General features: G+C 38.1%; 1 protein-coding gene across 1 annotated transcript in view; it reads left to right on the top strand.

Moving 5' to 3' along the window:
• Positions 1 to 21,779, top strand: part of MICU2 (mitochondrial calcium uptake 2) — a 152,713-nt gene that overhangs the window by 93,043 nt on the left and 37,891 nt on the right. The window contains exons 3-5 of the mRNA XM_042793258.1: positions 16,098 to 16,129; positions 16,244 to 16,319; positions 20,945 to 20,992. Coding sequence (XP_042649192.1) covers positions 16,098 to 16,129; positions 16,244 to 16,319; positions 20,945 to 20,992 — 156 coding nt within the window. The remainder of the gene's footprint in view (positions 1 to 16,097; positions 16,130 to 16,243; positions 16,320 to 20,944; positions 20,993 to 21,779) is intronic.

Raw genomic sequence — 21,779 nt, 5'->3', positions numbered from 1 at the left:
GGGTTTACCAGCCTTGTTACTGAAGAGGAAAATATAGCCAAGAGCGAACTCTTAGTAACCAAATCAGTCTTTCAGCATTGTCCAGTGCATCAGAGAGCTTTGGTCCTCATGCCACAACCCATAATGCTGGCAGGCACCTAGTCATTCTGCTGGCTGTGTCTTAGTTAAACATCTTTCCTCTCAGACCTGGAAAAGGCATGTGCACCTGAAAGCGTAAGGATTTTTCAGCCATAACTAACAAAAAGGTACCATGTTTTCCTACAAATTCCTACTAGGTGAAGGGTAGTTCAGCATTGTTACTAGGTCCAAATGCATCCTTATTAGCCATTCTTGTTTTTTCTAGTTAGCTTATCAGTATATAGAAAATGCCAGTATCCTGTGACTTTTTTCACCAAGAGCTGTGGTCCTACCTGGCTTAATAAAAATTTTTAAGTGAGCTCCTTGTATGGAATTCGAATATGAAACACAGCCAAGCCAGCTGCTGTTTGACTTTATCCAGACTATTTCAGTTGTCTTTCAGAAGAGCTGACGTTTGATGTCTTCAGTACGACACAGCTCATTTTCCCAAATACTATTCTTTTCAAGCCTCGAATTCCTGTCCTTTGCGGCAATACCTTTGTTACTGCTGGAACTATGGGGACAGTGGAGTCTTGCTGCTGCATTGGTATTGGCAAGCACTAAGTTAGTTGCATATCTCACTGGAGAAACTGCCAGTTCCAGAAAACAGATGACTTTTATTCTTTTTTGTTCCTCTCCAAATGTTTTTCAGTTTTGTTTTTCCTGGGGAAGAGTAAGATGTGTTTGTTCTTAACTGTGGACTGGATCCAGTTGTGAGCCTGACAGAGCAGATTCTTATAATAGAGAATACTAAAATTAGTCATTTCGTCTCATGTGGATGGACATCTGCTTTTTCATTGGGACTGTATTTATTTACTGTGTCTGACAACTTCTGAATAGTCACCCTCACCCTGACATAGCAATTATTTCTTCTCTGTGGATTTTTTGGTGATAGAGAATGTGAGAGCTCGCTTCTGTTTTGCTGTCACTTTATTGAGAGAAAATATAAAACCTGATGTTCAAAAATTTCATCTGCTTCTCTGGCTTTGTTTGAATTGACGAGAGAGAGCAACTATTTAGCAGAAAAGAGCAGAGTTTTTTGTGATGTGTTCAGTGGTAAAGGCAGTCTCTGCTGTTGAAAAAGAGAGGCTTTTAAACCAGTATGTTCAATTTAGAAGTACAGTGGGCAACATAAAATTACTTTACTCTTTCACTAAAAGAAAGCCATCTATTGTTTGCTTTTCATTTGCACCCACTTTGAGAATTGTAAAAAGCCTACTCAAAATTTTATTCAAATTTCATTTCAATCTTTTTTCTGTGCAGCTAAAATAAATGCTTATTTCAGGAGGACAGTCCCTATTTTTTATGTACAGTACTGTTGTAAGGAGTAAAAAGGATATCTGCTTAGTTATACCATTGTGAGAACACTTGTATTTATTACCACAGCTCACCTAAGTTAACATGTAATATCTTGTAATGTGTTTTTAAGGATTTGTATTCTCTATTAGGGTGATACATAATGGCTTATCACTTGTTTCTAGCGTTTCATGGCTAAGTATGTCAAAATTTATCGTATGTATTCTAAAAGTCAGCTCCTATTTTAGCAGTTTAAAAACTTAAAATACAGATCTTTTATACATTTTTCATGCTTAATTGAAAATCATTTATAACCACTGCTTATAGTGGAAAACAGTGACACAGCATCTCCTCTGCTGCTTGAAAACTGTTCTGATATCCAACCTAAAATTAATCACTGTTTAAACCCACTTGCTCTTGTGCCAGCATTTCCCATTACCTAAAACAGGGTTTTTTACTTTTGAATCTTAACCCCATGATGCATTATAGATAATTATATTACCACATAGCACTGGTCATGTTAGGTTAAGCAAACCCAGGCTTATTTTTATCTCCTCTGGCTGGGTGTGGCTGTCCGTTCCATGGCTTCACGTAGATAGCTTTATTTCAAGCTTTTCTGAATTTGATTTCTTTTTATAAAGCCAGCTTCATTCCCTGCCTCACAGCACAATCCACTAGCAATCACTGTGACCTAAAGGATGGAACAACGGTTGAAGTCATGAACTTTTAAAATTAATACTGTTGCTGAAACATCTGGATTTTCAAACTGCAGCTTCAGTCAAGGAGAAAAATGGTACAAAGCAATGCTCACTAGAGCAAAACACTCGTTTAGCCTGTGCTTTACTCACAGTTGCTACATGCAGAAGAGCTGGCAGCGCCTTAGGTTCTTTGGTCCTCATTTGTAGCTCCATGTGTCTGCTAGACTGAGGGTAGTACAGTAGAGCAAATTATCATCTGTGTTCTTAGGTGAAGAAAGTGTTAATGTAATCATGGAATCGTGATTAAGACAAAGAGATCTGGCAAAGAACATCCTTTTGGGAGGTTAAGGGCTTGATGCCCCCAGGTAATGTACGCCTTTGCACAGGAACAGTAAAAATTGTTCATTTTTTCAGACCAAGTTTGCTCTTGGAGGAGCAATTAGTTTTGTCAGAGAAGCTGAGTACATCAGGAAGGAGACAATGCAAGGATATTTAGAGGCACTGGACAGAGAAGCCCAGTATACTGAAGGCTGCTACAAGTTAAATGAGATAATGTTAGTGGGAATTTTGATGTAAAGTGTATTTATGCTTTTAGATTTTTCTCCTCCATTATCTTTGCTGAACTAATCTTTCTGTTCTATTTCTGTTTTGACAGACCTAACACAGTGTTTCCTCTGGTGCTTAATAAGATCAGAATTCTTTAGATCTTAATATAAAATTAAAGCCAGAGTAAAGCCAAATGTCTTTTTGAGGTTTGCTTCATCAGATGATTTGAATTCACAGGAGAAAGCTTTTTTCCCTGGGGAAATAAAGCAATTCTAGAAAAGAATAACTTCCGGTTTTTAAGACTATTGATCTTCTTTGTCGAGATATTTTTTTCCTTCTGTCAAACTTGTTTCTTTAGAAGGTGGGGAGTTTCAAGTCACAGGGGCAAGAGGCAGCTTACCTTTGCTTCTCTTATTCAGTCTCTGAAGTTCACCCCTTAGAACGTCTCCTCCGCTCTAGTTGATAAACAAGACTTTCTTTTCTACTAATAGGGAAGGTTGATGGACAACATGTCAGTAATTTATTATTAAACATAATATTGGCAGCATTTATTTTTTTTCTAACTTGCAAATTAGCCAAACTATTTTGGCCACTGCAATAAGGCACAATTAACATCTGTTTTTAAGCTCTTCTGTGATTTCTCATTGCTTTAGTTTTCACTGAGAACTTACTGGAGTTCAAAGACTTTTCATGATCCTGTTCTTCTTTCCATTACCACCTTATCTTCTGAATAAAGACAGCATTTCAAATTAGGTTTATGTAACTTTATCAACTCTGGTACTCTCAGAAACTAGCCAATACTAGGTTGCTTCAGTAGTCTTTTTGTGTGGCAAAAATAGGACAAATCTTTCTCAGCTTAAAATACATGAGCATTCTGTTATCACTTACATACTCTTGGAGCCCCTGCTGTAGGAAAACATCCCAAACATCTGTTAATTGCTGTATGACAGATGTTAATGATGTATAAACAAGTCAGACTCAGCAGGGGCTGTTACTGGTTTGCTCAGAGATTCTGTATGTGCTAATAACAGAATGAGCTAATCTTAGAGGTAGAAAGAAACTCCTGGTTAATTTAAAAGTAAAAGCAAGAATGACATAGACCATTAACTGAAGGAAAGCAAGTCAGCCACTGTAAGTAACTCTGATTAAACCTGAGAAGGAAGGAAGAAAGAAAAGCTAGAGATTGCAATAATGCCTGAACCTGGAGAGTTACGGAAATAACGAAGTAGGTCTGTGCAGGATCAGTAAAATACCCAAAGCAGTCGGCAGTCTTCTGTAGGAAGATCCCCAAACATGGTCATTAGAGTGTCCTTATCTTCTCATGGTGGCAGCTGGAAGAAGTAATGTCATCACTGGGCTCATCTGCATTAAAATGGCCTTCCTAAAATTTTCATGTAAGGTGGTGCTTCAGAGCCTTATAAAGGGAAAAGGTTCCTTCTGGAAATTCTGACATTACAGGATCAGCTTAATTCAGCTCTGAATAGCAATTCCCTTTATCACTAGTCATCCTTGTAATCTCTAGGAATCTATGATATCTGAAGTTAAGTGCTACAGTGCTGCACCTATGCCAAAAGTCTCTTCCCCTAAAATAGCACTCGTATCTTTTTTTTTTTTTTACCTTATGCTGATTCACTAATCACTAATGGGGATCAGTTGCAATTAATACAATTCTGCTGAAGAAGAAAGTGATGCATTAGCTTTTACTAGAATAGACATCTGGTAATTCAGTTCATCCTTTTAATAAAACTAATTGCGAAATGGATATATTTCTCTATTGAGTGTTTATTCACCCTTTTCTTTCAATGGATGATGTCAGGAGAGTTTGTGAGGATGAGGAGCAGATGGATATCACCAACTGCAAAACTACAAGTATCTTGAGTAAAATGATACAATATTAGCAAGTGGATCCAAAGCAGTCTCATGTACTTTCTTTTGTTTAGATTCAACATATGTTTTGGAAGTTCCACTTATCCACATTCAACACAGGTGGTAATTAATTTACTAAAGCATTTCCAAATTTCTAGTAAAGAGGGTGATTTCATCCCTTTTTGTCCTCGCATACAAAAATTTCTGTTGTTTAAAAAAAAGTCTCCTGCAAAGCAGAGGTGAATAGCAGCTAGAGCTGTAACTAGCCCAGGTCACCCCATGCAGTTACTGAACACCGTCTAGTGGGTGTTCACCTAATCCTTTCATTCCTAAGCAGAATTTATACTGGTTATAATTTACAAATTAACTGTTCTGTAAACTCAATAGCAGTGTCCTCAAACATCTAGCCACTGTAAATTGCATGTTCATGAATGGGGCTTGTGTTCTGGAAGATAAGCAAAATAAGGTTCTGATTTTTTTTGTTGTTTACCATGCTCTGGACAGCAAGACAAAACGTCACAGGCATTGAGCTTAAACACAGAGCTCTCATTAATGCAATTACCAACACAGAATTGCTTCCTTTGAATAAAATGACCAAATTCACTGTTAAAACCAGTACATAGTGCTTTCATGTCTTGACAAATAAGACAAAAATGCTGTCTCTTCTGTAACAGAATCATAGAATGGTTTGGATTGGAAGGGACCTTAAAGATCATCCAGTTCCAACCCCCTGCCATGGGCAGGGACCCCTTCCACCAGACCAGGTTGCTCAAGCCCCGTCCAACCTGGCCTTGAACCCTTCCAGGGAGGGGGCAGCCACAGCTGCTCTGGGCACCCTGGGCCAGTGTCTCACCACCCTCACAGTAAAGAATTTCTTCCTTATATCTGATCTGAATCTACCCTCTTTCAGTTTAAAACCATTACCCCTTGTGCTATCATTACACTTCCTGATAAAGAGTCCCTCCCCATCTTTTCTGTATTCCTCTTTAAGTACTGGAAGGCCGCTATAAGATCTCCCCAGAGTCTTCTCTTCTCCAGGGTGAACAACCCCAAGTCTCTCAGCCTGTCCTCATAAGGGAGGTGCTCCAGCCCCCTGATCATCTCTGTGGCCCTCCTCTGGATCTGCTTGAGTAGGTCAGTGTCTTTCTTATGCTGGGGATACAGTCTTCAACTGCATAAGAATGTTGTTGCCTTTGATACTAGCAAGGGGGGAAAATCCTAAAACTCCAGATGAAACCTATCAACTATAGCTTGCATTTGGTGTTACTGCATGTTACAAAAGCACCTATACTGATACTTTGCTATTGTGAAGATGGTAAGATGACTGTGTTAAATTAGAGAGATGTCTTGTATTCATAGCCCTTCTAGAAACAAAAATCGGCAAGTATATTCAAAACCCAACTGGACATGTTCTTGGGCAACCTGCCCTGACTGACCTTGCTTTGAGCTTTTTCCAGTTATCACCATGAGAAGATAAGGACATTCTAATTACCATGATGATCTCCAAGAGCTGCCTCCCAACTTTCTGTGGATGAGGCAATTTCCCTTAACCACAAGGGAGCCCCACTTCATCGGACTTCCCACAGGCTTCTCTGAAGACCATCTTTCACAATCACCAAAAAGGTGTTGTTTGTGCTATATTCTCTAGAATTGTTTACTACTGGGAAGGAAATAAGAACAATAAGATGTTTGAAAGGAAGTGTTTAGTCTTTGGAGGATGTAGGGCAGTGGCCCTAAAGGAGTGAAACTCTAGACATTTGATGGAAGGAGAATAAAACAGGGACAACGATTACCACCATCATTAGAATAGTGCAGCAATAAAAATTGAGCATCCTACTGATGAGATTTCCAGACTTCACAATAGCAATGCAGGACAGCAGCCATCTCTTTTTTTTTTTTTTTTTTTTAATCTTCTTTCCCCGCTTCCAAAGGTCTGACTGGGGTTTTCTGGGTTTACGATGAACAAAACTTTCCCAAATTGATACTTCTAGCAAAATTCCATTGTACTTTTCCAATCAGCTGTCATCTCTTGGAATATTTTTTGCAATATTTCTAAGAACTTTTACTGCATGTTGCTATAGTACAAGTAAATTAATCTTCAAAAGAAAAATACTGTTTTAACAAAAAAGAAAACATTAATGATGGTGTAAATAATTTTGATATGCGATAGGGTGAAACAGGGAAAAAAAGTGAGCTACTATATAAACTAGATCTAAATAGCTTTTTATATTTACAGGACTCTTGAGAACCCACTCAATTTATGTGAAATGTCAGTGCTCCTGGTTACTCACCCACTGCAGTAATTTAAATTGTCTTGATGCACTAATATGTCAGCTATTTATTGCTTGGACACAAGTGCTATAAATGCCCTACATCTGAACAGAATTATGGTAACAGCACTTCATTTTTCATGCTGATAACTTCAATTTGTTCACAAAGTATTTCCAGTTTTAATTTTTAAATTATATCATTACATTTTACTTGTTCAGTTCCACTAGGAATAAACAATAGCAACAGTACCCTGAAGTTCGTAGATGGATGAGTAAGTTTAAGAAAAAGCAAACTATTTCATAAAAAAAGCAGTTGAGTTAATGTGGCTATTATCTTTTGAACCCCAAACTACAGCTTAGTATTAATACTGGTTTTTGAATGTGTAAACATGTATTTGTGTGCACACAAACTGATGAGATAATGCATGAGCAAAAGTCTGTTGGGAGCAATAGGACAAGGTAGGTGACCCACATGGTTGTTTCTGGCCTCGCTGTCTGTAACTCTTGCATGTTGGTGTGTTCATTACATATCAAAATGCAATAAATAAACCATACAGTTACTTCATATAGTTTGACACAGTTTGATATGATTAGCAGTCCCTGCTTAGAAGACAGATTGCATCAAAGCAAGAAGGTGAAAAATACTGTTCTTTCTGAAACATGCCCTCTTTTTCCATATTCCAGGGTTAGTAAGGTAGTTTTATGGTAGTGATAAATTTCCACACAAAGGATGAATTCTTCATCTGGCACTTCAGTTATGTTTGCCAGCAGATTAATCCCATTTGTAATAATTAATGGCCTTTAATATTCTTATTCTTTCTTTAACTGATTTTTTTTTTTTTTTTTTTTTTTTTTTTTTTTTTACATTTTGTAAGATACATGTGAAGAGTAACAGTTTGTCGTGGTAGGGAAGATCTTCAGATATATAGAAGGATATAAATTGTAAAGGAAGTGGTTTAATGAGGTACCATAGGGATAGTTGCTACAGTGATGATGGTGGCTTTATATTGATCACATAAGCTTAAATCAAGTCTTACACAGTGAGGTAAGAATCAATTTCTAGTGCTGTTAAGGTGCTGACCTTTCATTCTGATTGTGGGATGATTCATTTCCAAATTTATCTCTGCTTACAATCAAGATGCAATTTGCTCACGTTGTGCATGCAGTTAGATTTTTAACTGTGTCATTTCACTGTTGTTCTTATACTACTTTTATTTATTCTTCTTATTTCTGTTATCTTCTCTAACTGTAAAGTAGATTACAGAGCCCTTACGCCATGGATCATAACTTCTAACTCTGTCTAGTAGAGGAAGAGAATTAAACTTCCAGTGCTACAAGGCTATCATAATAGTTTATCTTCATCTGTTGTTAGTACCTTAACCTAGCATGTGCTCCAACGCTAAAGTGTTTAAAAAACTAGTCTTTGTTAGCAAGAGGAGATGACATAAAGCATAGCGATGCTACAGAAATCATCTCTTTTTTATTTCAGGGTAGTGTCAGCATTCATTAATTGAGTCTTCTTGAAGGCTTAGTCTAGCTTATGCTGTTCTCTTTGCTAGATGAGACTGACTACCATTTCAAGCCTAATACTATGAATTTTTCTTGAGTTCAGGCTTTGCTTGCCTGTTCTTTGTGGAAGGTCCATGGTTTTGTGCAGATTCAGGAAATGCCATCCATCCAAAAAGTCTGAACTGCATAATGTTCTCTGTAGGTTGGCAGGAGCCACTCTCCACCCTTCTGGTCTCAGAAACATGTATTATGGATACAGCTCCTTCCAGGTAATCTTAATTGTCCTTTATAATATTTTATTGCTTCAATTATGCAGCCGCTCTACCACTTGAACCATAGTACACTTTGCCCTTGTATCTGATTAAGTTCTTAATAACACAGAGAATACCTGCCCTTAGCACTGTTAACATCAGGCTGGTAGATAGGAAGTTGGAAAGAACAGATTACAAATATAACAAATGCAAAAAGCAGTTATGGTGTGAATTATCTGGTTGCATACGGAAGGATTCATGTACTCAGTTTTTATATATAAAAGCTGAATGTCAGGTCAGAGCAAGTAATTGTACCATCTCTTTAAAGTTAATGGAAGGAAACAGGTAAGTCCAAGGCCTGTATCAGACACCTATTCCAACCTGGAATAAATTTCTCTTTTGCTGTGTCTGTTTCTCTCCCTTGACTATAAAGGGAGCCTAGGGTCATTAGTCAGGTTGACGTTTGTCGGCAGGGATAATACCTTTTATTAGATCAGCTGCTGTAAGTTGGAAAAATTAGGCAAGCTTTTGGGCATATGAGCTCTTCTTCAGATCTGAAATAGGAGCAGCAGATTTCAAAGTTAATTATAAACCCTTTTCTACGTACGTCCTTACACCATCATAGTTACAGCAAAGCATGACAGAGATCACTAACTCAGATATAGGCATCTAATTTTTAGACATCTAAATGAAGCCAGAGGAACCAAGCATGAAGTGCTTATTTGGAAGTTTGAGGACCTGCATTTCACATGGCGCGTTTTTCCTCTGGATGCTCCCTCTAGTCCTGAGCTCAGAACCAGCCCGGAGGGCTGGCAGCCTCTCCTGCTGGGGAGAAGCTCATCTGCGATGGCGCTCCCTGCTTAGGTTCGTGCTGCTGGTGTGTTACACATGAAGTCTTAATTCTCATCACATGCTCCTTCTACAACCAAGGACTGCTGTTACATGCCTATTAGACTCTTCTGCTGTTTTGCAAGAAATAACTTTCTGTATGCCATATGTCATTGCAGTGCAGGTCTTGTGGTAAGCTTGGAAGCTTGAACCTCTTCTCAGCTTTTCCTATCTGCAGTTTGGACATGTTACTAGAGAGTAGATCAGGGAGCAAGTCACTTTTCCTGGGTAATGTCTGAGGAAGAGTTGTTCCCCTGGTCTCCCTGCCATCCCCACAAACTCCTGCTACAGTCCCAGTGAGGACTGAGCTGCTCATGTGCTTTGTAGTGAGCACCACAAAATCTGTTTTTACCCTGATGCCTGTGGTTATTTTGGAAGTCCTGGCACTGCTGATGGCTTGGTGCCACGGTCTCTTTAACAGGTTTTGAAAACTGGCTTATCTTAATTTTTCAGTCTGTTTGTTTCCTAAAAGATTGTGTCATCCTTTGATGTTTTCCCCCTGCATCAGCATCCCACCCTTTTTACCCCAGGCTGCCTTACTCACAGAGAAACCTTCTGGTATTGAGTGGCTCTGATGCAACTGCTCTTCTGAAATGGAGATTTGCCAGCACTGGCCTCAGCCCAGCACTGTATATTTCACGTTTCCTCAGAGGAACGATTGCTCTAAATAAAGAAGGACAGATGCAAAGCTTGTTTTGTAAAGCACATCAGAAGCTTCTATTATTGCAAATTGCCTTTTCCACTGGGCATACTTGGATTTTAATTCAGGTGGTTCAGTGCACTAATTCATGTGATTGAAATGACTTTTATCAATTATCTTTCAATGGAGCAGTGCACTAGTTCAGTAAAAGCTTTCTAGCTGAAGTGGATTCTTAATTCATTTAAATAGCATGCTCATTTATTATTCAGATACTGGTTTGCCAGGAGCTATCATAGGAATCTGACCACTTGGTTTGTCATGCTTTCAAAAAGCTTTAATTTTTTTTGGCTATCCTTGATTTATCTCCAGTATCACCGATATTTCAAAAGGAGGCCTTAAAGAACTAATTACTGGCTTGAGTTTTTGCTTTTTACATTATTAGTTTAATTAGCAGTAAGTACTTTATAAATGCATAGAAGAGCTTTAAAGAGCTGGGAACGTAAATAAGGCGATTAAACAAAGGACACCTTGTTGAGATACATACTTGTCAAGTATCATAAAAAATATCTGACAGCTGGGAATGAAATACAAGTTATTGATTCTCAATTATCTTTTATTTTAGGATAATTCAAACAAAAATTTTAACGAGATCTCCGCAAGGAAATTAACATGCATGATTCTTATCTAACCCAGCTTGCTGGGTCACAGGGGCAGGATTCTCAGAGTTCAGCTTGTGTGAAAGCTGGAAGCCAGGTAAAACAGAAATACAAATTCTTGTTCCCATGGCAGGCAAGGCTTGCAGGGTGGGCTTTGCTGTAAAGGCCACAGCATGAGCTGCACACAGTGGGTTTGGTTTTTAAAATGCCCTAGTCCTCAAATTACAACTGCATTGAAATTCTATCCAACTTAAAAGATTCGTTTCACTCTTCGTTTTGCAGAATCAGAGTTTGAATTGTGACACATTTAATGCTATTCTCGTCTTAATTTTTAATGAAAAAACAAATGGTTTCTTAGTGCTCCAATATGACTTTGAACTTGCCAAACTTCAGCAAAGATAGCAATGATTGCCATCTAATATTACACAACTGGAAGAATTTTTTTTTTTTTTTTTTAAGTTGTGTATCACAGTGTCTATCTGAAATGGAGCTAAGAAGAGATCCTGGTCAAATCATCTCAGTGATCTTGCTGGTAAAAGGGAAAGGAGTTTGTTGTCCTCCCAGCAAAAGATACCTATTTTATACTGTTCTCATTTGAAGTTAAGGCTGTCAAGAAAGATTGAGTCAAAAATTAATTTTCATTTCCATATTGCAAAAATAGAGCAATCTTGTAGAAATGTAAAATTATGTTTTCTTGCAAATAGTAATAACTTCCCTACTTTTGCTTTGGCATTTGGTTTTTGTTGTTATAATGGTTGATCTTAGAGATTTTGTTCATTCTTTGGCTCTAAACATCTTTTTATCAGACCTAAGCCTTACTTAGCTGTACAGGTGTAAATGGGTGTTACCGAGTGCAAGTGAGTACTTGTTTAATTCAGCCCTTTCCTAATGTTAATCCTAACATTGATGTAGGGTCTATTCTACATCTTAATGTAAAAAAACTGATAGATGATGGAAACATTTCTGTTGTTAGAAATGTATGTGACAAAATACCCAGGTTTGCCGAGGGCAAATTAAGGCTGACGTTGGCAGTGTTTTCTTAATTACAGTTGTCATCTAACTTTCTTGGCTAACAGCACAGAATTTGCGTGCTTCTAAGTAGACTTGGTATTCATTCAACTTAAAAAGCTAAAATGGCTTTTTGTCTGTGAAAGGTGTGTCTGTACTTCATTGTTGTTTCATGGATCCACTATAAATGGTGAAAATTAGGTGACAGCATCTATAAAATATGTAGAGACCCTTGAAAATCCTCACTGTCCTTTAAGCCAGAATTCTATCACATTCTTGGCAGGTCTGTAGAAGAAGAAAAAAAAAAAAAGTTGTTTTTCTTCTCATTCATTCAAGTTCAAACCAATAAAAATTCCAAATTTCTTTTTCTGATACCAAAGTAGGACTGTTACTACTACAGACAAGTTTTCTAATATGTCATTAATTTGCCCATTAGTAAGACTCTATCAAGATAAAAGTATAAAACTGTAGAAGAGTGCATCTTTTACTTATTAGATCTAATAATTATAACCATTGCCTGTATTCCTCAGAGGGAGACTTAGATCCAGATATATTTGTAGTTGTGTGTCAGGAATGACAGCAGCAAGATTTAATTGATAGAAAGGAAGAGGCTTTTTTTTTTTTTTCAGTGTCTGAGCTGGCTAAGAAAACTGTATATACCTTTGCAGTGCATTTTCTGCAAAGAGGAGTTAACCTTCTTTTCCTAATTATTGTAGACAAGGCCTTAAAAGACCTAGTTCCTCAGAGGGCTGCACGTTTGTTACGGTAGTGTGCGGTATTAACAGAGCTTTCTTTGTTGCTGTTTAAAGGGATCTCATTGTTAGGAAGTGAATAAATGGAGAGAATAAGTACCAAGAGCTGAATTAGTATTCAAGGAATATTATGAGTGCTACAATAAAAATAGCTAATGTTTCTAAGTGAAAACTGAGATTTAAGTCTTCACAGATGATTTTGTATGGTGACAGTACCAATAGAATATAACTGGATTTAATTCTTAGAAAATATTCAAATAATAATTGGAGGAAACTCATTTTACAGTTTAAATTATTAAATTATTATAAGATCATATTCTAATACTTTACAGAAATGGCAATATGAAAAATAACAGTAGTGTCCCAAATGTCAGTTTGTTGGGTTTTTTTTCAAAAAAATTCCTGGCCTACCGGTACACATGCTTGCTGACATCTGTATGCCATTTTCATTTGACTGGGTTATTAAATCTTAATTTCGAAGCCTATTTGAAAAGAGCACTATTAAAAGGCTCCATATTTATTACTCTGCTGTATTTACTACATAGAAAAGTAGAAATGTCATTGCTTATTTCTCAAGCTGTCCCTTTCCCTCCTGCCTTTTTTCCTCTTTCGTTGTGCAGTCAGTCATGGCAGGGACCGACTCTCACCCACCTCATTCTGTCCCTCGACACGTCCTGGAGTGATGTGGCTGTTCTCTGCCTCTTCTGCCACTCAGGAAAGGCTTCCTCTCCTCCCCTAGTCCCATCACCCATGCCAAGATTTCCCAGTCAAGGGTAGCACGAGCACCTCCGTATCATTGTTGTTATGGTCTTTTCATCTCTGAAAGAGGTCAGTCAGCATGTGGACATCTTAAACATCCTCTGGAGGGTGGCCACAGCTGAATGCAGGAGGGCAGATGTTGACAGCTGCCACAGCCATTTGTGTGAGCTCTAGGCAGTTGCAGTTGTGACTGCTGATTGGTGAAAAGAGAGTCCCTATGTCTACAACAGATTTTCATTCTCTTTCTTAGTTTTTATCAAGGTAGAGTAATTCTCATTGACATGTTCCCTAAAACCGGGTAGCTGAAATGTTTCAGAGTTACTGTGCTGAATACAACATGAAGAAGAGAAACATGGACTTAACTAAGTGTAGAGCCTCACAGACTTGGCCAACTAGTGTCTCAGCTGTAGCTCCTGGTGCTTGCTCCTTACCTTGCATCTATTGTTCATGTCTTTGCTGTTCCAGCTCACAGAGTTCAGCTCATCTATGTCTACAACAGATTTTCATTCTCTTTCTTAGTTTTTATCAAGGTAGAGTAATTCTCATTGACATTATGTTCCCTAAAACCGGGTAGCTGAAATGTTTCAGAGTTACTGTGCTGAATACAACATGAAGAAGAGAAACATGGACTTAACTAAGTGTAGAGCCTCACAGACTTGGCCAACTAGTGTCTCAGCTGTAGCTCCTGGTGCTTGCTCCTTACCTTGCATCTATTGTTCATGTCTTTGCTGTTCCAGCTCACAGAGTTCAGCTCATCTCCCTTCATCATACTGCTGGATGCTGGCAAAAGGCTTCTGCCCGGTACACTGCTGCGGTGGCAGGTCCTGTCCCAGATGTGATGCCCTTGGGGCCACCTAGAGAATGGAATGAGTGGAGCTGCTGTTAACCAGATAAGGCTCTCTGGCTAGCTTCAATTCAGGCAACCAGTACAAAGATCATTGAAAGTGAAAAACATTGCAGGGTGGTTTTTCCTTTTTTTCTTTAATTTTTTCACGGACCTACAGCCTGACTCATTCCCTCCTATAAGGTTTCTCACTATGTGGATCTCCCAGAACCGAAAGAGCTGCTGTAGTTTAATTCCACATTGAAATGTGCTATACAGAAGTGGTGACATTTCAAAGCCGAGATCTGAATCACTTAATTTGCTAAATAGCCATTCATTAAAATGCTCTGCGTCAGTGAACAGTGTTAAACGGTGGTGTTACGTCGCACTGCTCAGGACTCAGCCTTGCTGGATGTAGTGATTTTTGCTTCTTCTCCCAGAGCATTATTAGTGTGTCTTCTTTTATCTCAAATGAGACAAAGTAGAAGATTTCATACTTCCTTTGAGCTAGAAGGTATCTATCTGGCTAGGTTTATGTATGTGTGTAAATATATGTACATGCACTGCACAAAAATGTATTCATCCAAAGTAACAGGTGGTGCAGGCAACACCTGTTGCTGGGGTCACTCAACACTCCAGTATTAAACCCCTAATTTTAGTTGCTTATAACTTTTGTCAAACTTAAACATTTGGGTTGCAATGTTATGTGCCAGGTGTCTGCCTTAGGCTGATTTGAGGGAGGGGGATGGAGAGAGGAATTTATCAGCAAAACTGTTACTGCCAGTTCAGGGAGCAGAGGCCAGGGCACTGTTTTGCCTGTGCTGAAAAATGAACTATTGCTGGTTGAGATGTTCCAGCAGCTTCCCTCCTCCAAAGACAAAAGCTGCCAGTGGAGACCCCCTGCAGCTGGGCATGTCTTTTGCCAGCATTATGGAAATTCAGTGTTCTTCTGAGAATGCACCTCTGTCTGGCCAAATTAGGGGCCTGTGAAAATGCTTGGTAGAAGTTTGTTGACAGCTGCCCACCAGGCTGCCTCCATCGTGTCCATTTCCAAATAGCAGTGCCGAGCTGGTGACTCTTTGGATGCAAGATGCCTGCGAAGTGGCAGAGCAAGCCTTGGAGTCTGAGCATGGAACAAAGCAGGCTGCTGCACACAGGGGCACCAGTCCTCAGAGCAAATGCAAGCAGCTCTGCTTGTGCTTAAAGAGTGTGAATAAATAGGAGGGAATGGCTGGCTGTAATCCAGAGGAACTGGTGATGAAGAAAGGGAGCGATGGGCTGAGAGTGGTAAGAATGAAGGGCACAGGGTTTTAAGAACCCTGGAGGAGAAATTCTGAGGAGAGAGACTGAGAAGGGATAGAGCACAGCTCCTGCCAGTCCATGGCCCCAGGATTTCCGTGGTCCTGTTGATGATAACACAGCGCAGCTCCTCAAATGGGTAATTTACACAGGAATGCAACCTATTGTACTGCTGCCAGTGGCTCCCCTATTCGAATGTATAGACTTGAACCAAATAAGCACTTAGAAGTTTGTAAGGTTTCATCTGATGCTGTTTCAGGAGGCAGAGTTGTTAATTTTACTTTATAGGAACATCAACATTTTCATTCTTTTTTCTCTTTTCTAGTATTTCTTAGCTTCAGTGTACTCAGTCTGCACTTGAAGGGTTATTACATGTGCATGCAGACCCCTTTGTTTGTTACTGTATAATCTTGCTTTGGAGTCTGTACTACATTTGTAGCTCACAGTATGCAAAATCACACCAGTCAGTCAGTCATAGATACCAAAGTGGTCTGTGGTTTCATCTAGGTTGCAAGAACATTTGAACAGACTGCTCATATTATTTTTAAAAGTTGTCCTTTCTTGGTCGTTGTGGGAATTAGAAACAAACTGCCTGTTCCAAAATATTCTGTTTCATATTACTTAGCATTTTCCCATAAAAATCTAAAGAAATGCCACAGAACCTGATCAAAGTTTAAAGTCAGTTTGTTATTGAATGATGATGATTTTTTTTATTATAGGTAAAGCCTTAGCCAAGAAACTGACAAAAAAGGTAAGCAAAATGTTCCTTTCCTTCTTCAAAAGAACTTGTATTCTTTCTGTTACCCAACCAAATAGACTTCTCTTTGAAAACTGCCTTTATATTTTCTTGTTTGTATCTTTAAAGGAGGTAGATGCTGCACTGCTGTGTGTTGCCAAAGCTAAACCAGGACCGACCTTTTTTAGAGAGCTTGGTGATAGAGGTAACAAGCACTTTTGATGCTGAAAAATACATCTTGCTTTTTATCTTATTCTATGGTATTAATTGAATGTATTTTTAAAGAAGGTTTCATGGATTTGACTTCATCCCCATCTAGCTGGTAGCTGCCTCCATGGTAAATCTCTGAGTTATGCAAGAGAGAGTAAAGAGGTAGGGCTGGCAATTGAAAGCCTTCTGAGGTGCAGGAGGAGACATAAAATAAATCAGAAAGGCTACTTGGAGAAAAGGACTAAAGGGGTGACTTCAGCACAAAGTGGACTTTTAAGACTTGTTAATAAGCTGCTGTTTCACTGTAACTTAAATGCACAGAAACTAAAACTAAAAATAAAATTTGTATCTAGTTTTGTAAAGTGGTATCCCTGATTCCAAGTTCAGTTGAACTTATTTCAGCCTCTGTGGCTCTTGACAGCACCTGTGTGCTTAGGTTTCTTTTCACCCATCATTTCCACCTTATATTGGACTACATAAAGAGAAAACTCTGAGAGCTGGGATATTGTTTGTATAACAACAGAAAATTAAAGAACACCAAATAAACACATCATTAGCATAAATTAACTGAAGAGAGAAAACAAACAAGAGGATCAAGGAAACCAAATAGATGAGTAATTAACCATTTCACCAGTAACAAAGACTGAAGTCCCCAAACTAATGAGGACTGACAGCATCTATTGACAAACATACTGTATTGTAGAGTTCAGCCTGAATCTCTTATCCCATGGATGTTTCTGGAAAATAAAGCTGCCTTTGCACTGCTGCAGTTCCTTGGCAGGCATAAGCCACATTCTCTCCAGGCACAGCAGATCCCGGGGTATGGCTGGCAGCTTGTGCCAAAAGAGCAGCCCTCAATCTCAGCCTGCAGCGTTTCGCCTGCCCTTCAGCCTCATGGCATCTTCTTTGGGCGGTTCATTCTTCCATCCTTGTGCAGACATGGAGGGGTCTTCGGCTGGGTGCCTTGCTTGTCAGTCCACTCCTGCAAGACCCAGCATACCCCAGCAGCCCTGAAACATCTCTGAACAAGTTTAACAATTTTTTCCTATCTTAGGGAAGGCTAGATATAGTATAGTAATTCTCCACCTTTTCAAAATACTAGTCATCATGTGCTTTCCCGGGATTGGGTTTAAAGGATTTCCAGTCTTTAATTCTTGGATATTCTTTCTCTATCCCTGCTCTTTTAGAGCCTTTTTCTAGCGGTTGACACTGCAAATCCCCAAAGCACTCTTCCTGGGAAACGGGGAATCCACCAACAGAAAGTGAAAACATAGCAAATCAGTGCAGTCTCCTTTTATTGCACTTCTCCCAGCTGACTACTTGGCAAAAGTGGGCTCAGCGATAAGCTCAGCCTGACATCTTTTGCATTGATCTCCCCTTGCTGAGGACTCTGGGTCCATATATTCTGTCCTTTGAAGTTTGAGATGACGCACGAACATTCAGTGCAGTCATCCATATGTCTCCACAACACATGGAGTTTTTACAGTTTTTGGTCGTGATGCCTCTTTAGTGACTTTGATGCTTTTGCTTTGAGATGTGTTATTACTAAATTTTTACTATGTAAATATTTGTGTATTAAATACTGCTTTTACAAGTACCACAATAATGAATTTACACCTGATCTGCTGTTTAACCGAGATTATTTGAACTACCTTCAAATTGTTATTTAAATATCAAGTAGAAGGAAAACTCTCATCAGTCCAGTTTGTAAAATGTAACGCTAGGGAATTCTGCCTTCTAGTGGGCATTTTTAAAATTCATGACATATTTTGAGGGTATGCTTATGATTTATTCAGCAATAAGAATATTGTACTGTCAGCATTTACTGTAAAGTTTGAGGGTAGAGATTTCCAGGGAGGGATAGGAAAGGTTCATTTAGTGTTAGAAAATGACAGATTTTGACAATGCTAATTGCAAATACTTGGCTGCAAGTATGCTGAGTCATTCCACGGTATGTGAGGCTTTTGTCTTTTAAATTTTGCTTAGACATGAACATAATTTTCTATGGGTTTGTTGTTTGTTAGGTTGTTTTTTTTTTTAAATTTGTTGCATTGCATCTTTCAATTTGAGTAACTGTAATGATTGCTGTAGAATAAAAGTAAAATTACCATAATACTTCATTTACTTTATAGATAAAGTAAATCACCACTCACTATAGGTAGTAAAAGGACAGTAAAATTAGAAGTATAATTTTTATGGAAATGAGTCCACAAGTTAAAAAAATCTTATCTTAAATTATTTTAGTTTAATCAGTCTGCCAGAAAATGTCAGACAGGCTGTGGGTTTGCTTTAAGGCACCAAGACAGGTTTTTTACATATTTTTATTATATTTACCTTTCTACCTATTTCAATATAGCAATTTTTCAATCAGTTTATGATAAGATGATGAAAACAGAGTCTGCATCTCACCCCTGCCATTTATTACAAGGCTTTTCTTTCCAGCCCTCTGCATTTTGAGTGAATAGAGCCATCATGCTTCTCCGTTGAGCCAATAAGCAAGGTGTTGGCTTTAAACTGATCTTTGCTTTACATCCTACCATCTCTATGTAAATTTTGCAGAGTCTTTCTGCAAAATTTTATAAGGTACAATGTTCTCTGTCTACCCATATAGCTAAAACTCTCCAGGCACTTCGCATTTTATCTCAATTATTGTAACTATTTTTTTTCTCTGACTTTAACAAGCATAATCTGCTACAATAATATCCTTTCAAATACTTTGTTAGATATGTTTTTCTGACATGACTCCTTTGAGTGTGTCATCTCTTCTTTTGTATCCCAACACTGGGCTCTCATTGTTCTATTTTACGTAGCATAAGCTGCTTGTCTTCACCTTTCAGGTCTTCCTTAGACTATCCCTGGGCAGCACATCTCAAGACAGCTGAGAGGCAGACTCCCACTTCTCTTTAGCCAACGATGCTCGCCTTCATCACTTGCTGGTTAAATTTTCAGGCAGGGATCTTTATGCTGATACCATTGCAGTCCATGGCTGGGAAGCGTTTTCTATGTAGACTTGAAAAGTTATGTCCTTGTCTTCCTTTATATTCTTCCTTTAAACATTTTTTTGCTGTCACACACAAAATAAAATTAGGGAGCAGGAATCTTCTTCACTGCCCATCACACTATTTGCTTGATTTCTTTTCCCCTCCTATTTGCTTCTATCAATTTTTAATCTTGTCTTCTACTTAAGCATGTAAGCTTAAAAAATGGGGTAAGAGTTCTTTCTGTGTTCATTTGGTTTTGAAATTGTAGAAATCCTGGACACTTTGTCTGTGAACACAATTCCAAGTTTTACAGCAGTGCAATTAATAACTTACATTTTTGCAATGGCAGTAACCCTAAAACTTGTAAGCAAAACTAAATCTTTGAGATGAAAGTATTTTTTATTTCCACACTGATTTATACATGATAGATGCAGGATAAGAGGGTGAATAGCCCTATTTTGGTGGAGAGGAAAGCTGAGATACGGAACCAGAGTGAGTTGGCATTAGATCAGCATTAGACCTGTCTTTAGCTAAGACTTGTTCTCAGATTTGCAGACTCTCGTTCAGCGATTTAGTATTTCTAAACTCTGGTACTTAAAAATTAGTGTTAAGTAACTGAGGTCAAATACAAATGCTGTTGGCTCTGCATAGTAATTTATCAGAAGTTAATTGTTTATCACTGAAGCTTAAGTGGATTCTTCATCTATCAATTAACTAAATATAAATTATAAAAAACAGTTTATCTTTGCATAGATAGGCATGTTTGAATTTCATTATTTTAAGCAGCTTCAGCATTATACAATGTTTAGTTCACAAGTTGAAAGTAGCTCAGTTATTTTGAAAAGTGATTTACAAAAAAGCCCTTTACATTTTTTTTTCCAAACATTATTGCAGGGCAGATGGTTCAGATTCTGTTGTTTAACCACCCTCGTTAGGTGCTCTCTATCTTTAGCTCCTATGCTCTATTTTGACACTATCACATCTTTTTGTTTGTTCAGGCTTTTCACTTAAGGTGGTATTTCAAAGGAAAACACTGGAATTTTCCTTCAAAAGGGGGGGAAAATACTTTCACCTTGTAGAAAGGACATGTTCCTATTTAAATGGAAAAAAAAGAAGCCTCTTCTTGGCACGCGGCCCAGCAGAACTATCAGCACAATCTAGCAGCTTGGCAGCTTTGCGTGTTGCCATGTTCCCCTTGAGAATTAGAGGGAAGCTATTCTCCGCCTTCACGAGCCTGCCAAAGGATGGAGGACTTTGATCCTTCAGGGTAACGTTAGAGTAGTTCTCCTCCCAGGTACTAAATGTGACAAAGCGCATTTAATTTATTTGCCTTTTATATAAACATTGAATGTTTTCAGTGAGAATCCAAAGATTTAGTGTAGGCCTTTTATTAATACCAAATAAACCTTACTTTCTTGATTAGACATGAACATTGATGAGTCTCTGGATAGGGAATTTTACCTTCAGAGCACTAAAAACAGAAGTAAAAACTTTATTAAATAGTAACATGGCTTACTTTCATAACTTATTTAATATTATGTTAAACTACATTTTTTATATTTATAAGATCTGATCTTTCAAGTCTTGCTGTAAGTTTGGGGGGGTTTTTGCAAGTCATTTTTTAACTCTTTCATTTCAGGGTTGATATCTTATGCAGAGTACCTATTTTTGCTGACAATCCTTACAAGTAAGTATTATATATTTAAAATACATGTGAGCGAATACTCAGCTACTAACAGCTTTCCAGGAACTTTTCCTGATATTTTTTAGCTTCTAAATTTCTACATTATAGTAAAATCTAAATAACTATTGTATATGGAGTGATAAGGCATTAATATAAATGGATATAACTTTAATTGATTGCAACTAGTGTCATCATTGGTCCATAACAGGACTTCAAAAATCGTGATAATCCTTCCACCATGGGATCAGAAAAGTCTTTCAAGAGACTTTGAGAGAGGGGAGACATTGGTTACAGCACCACATAGTAAGGGGAAGAATAGTGGGGGGAAGATAAATAATTTGTCTTCTGGATAGTAGTTTTAGTCATTCTGGACAATGTGACATTAACATTCTAGCTTATGCAGTGGTGTAAAAAACTGTTGTGGTGTCTGAAAAGTTGTTGCCTATTATTCATATTTTCAGATATGCAATGGATGATATACATAAACAGCAGAATTCCACAGTGTCTTTTTGTTTGACTTTTTAATCTTTTTTTTTTTTCCTCTCTTCCTTTTATTTCCTCTAAGTATTTAGCAGGTATTTCTGCCCCTTTCTTTGTCTCCTTCCTTCTCTATCCAACACATTTTTTTAAAAAATTTTTGTTTGGTTCTTGCTTTATTTGAAAACAGCAGACATTTTTTATTGCACATGGAAGTGATCTTGGACATTCCGGGTTTCCTCACCCATACTCATATTCCTCATCCATGCCATGCTTGCCACCTCCCTGTGCTGTTCTGATGAAGTGTAGGTGA

The sequence above is a fragment of the Tyto alba genome, unplaced genomic scaffold, assembly GCF_018691265.1.
Source record: "Tyto alba isolate M040663 unplaced genomic scaffold, T.alba_DEE_v4.0 Super-Scaffold_2, whole genome shotgun sequence".
Classification (NCBI taxonomy): domain Eukaryota; kingdom Metazoa; phylum Chordata; class Aves; order Strigiformes; family Tytonidae; genus Tyto; species Tyto alba.
The sequence above is the reverse complement of the archived record's forward strand: the minus strand, read 5'-3'. Positions and strand labels throughout refer to the sequence as shown.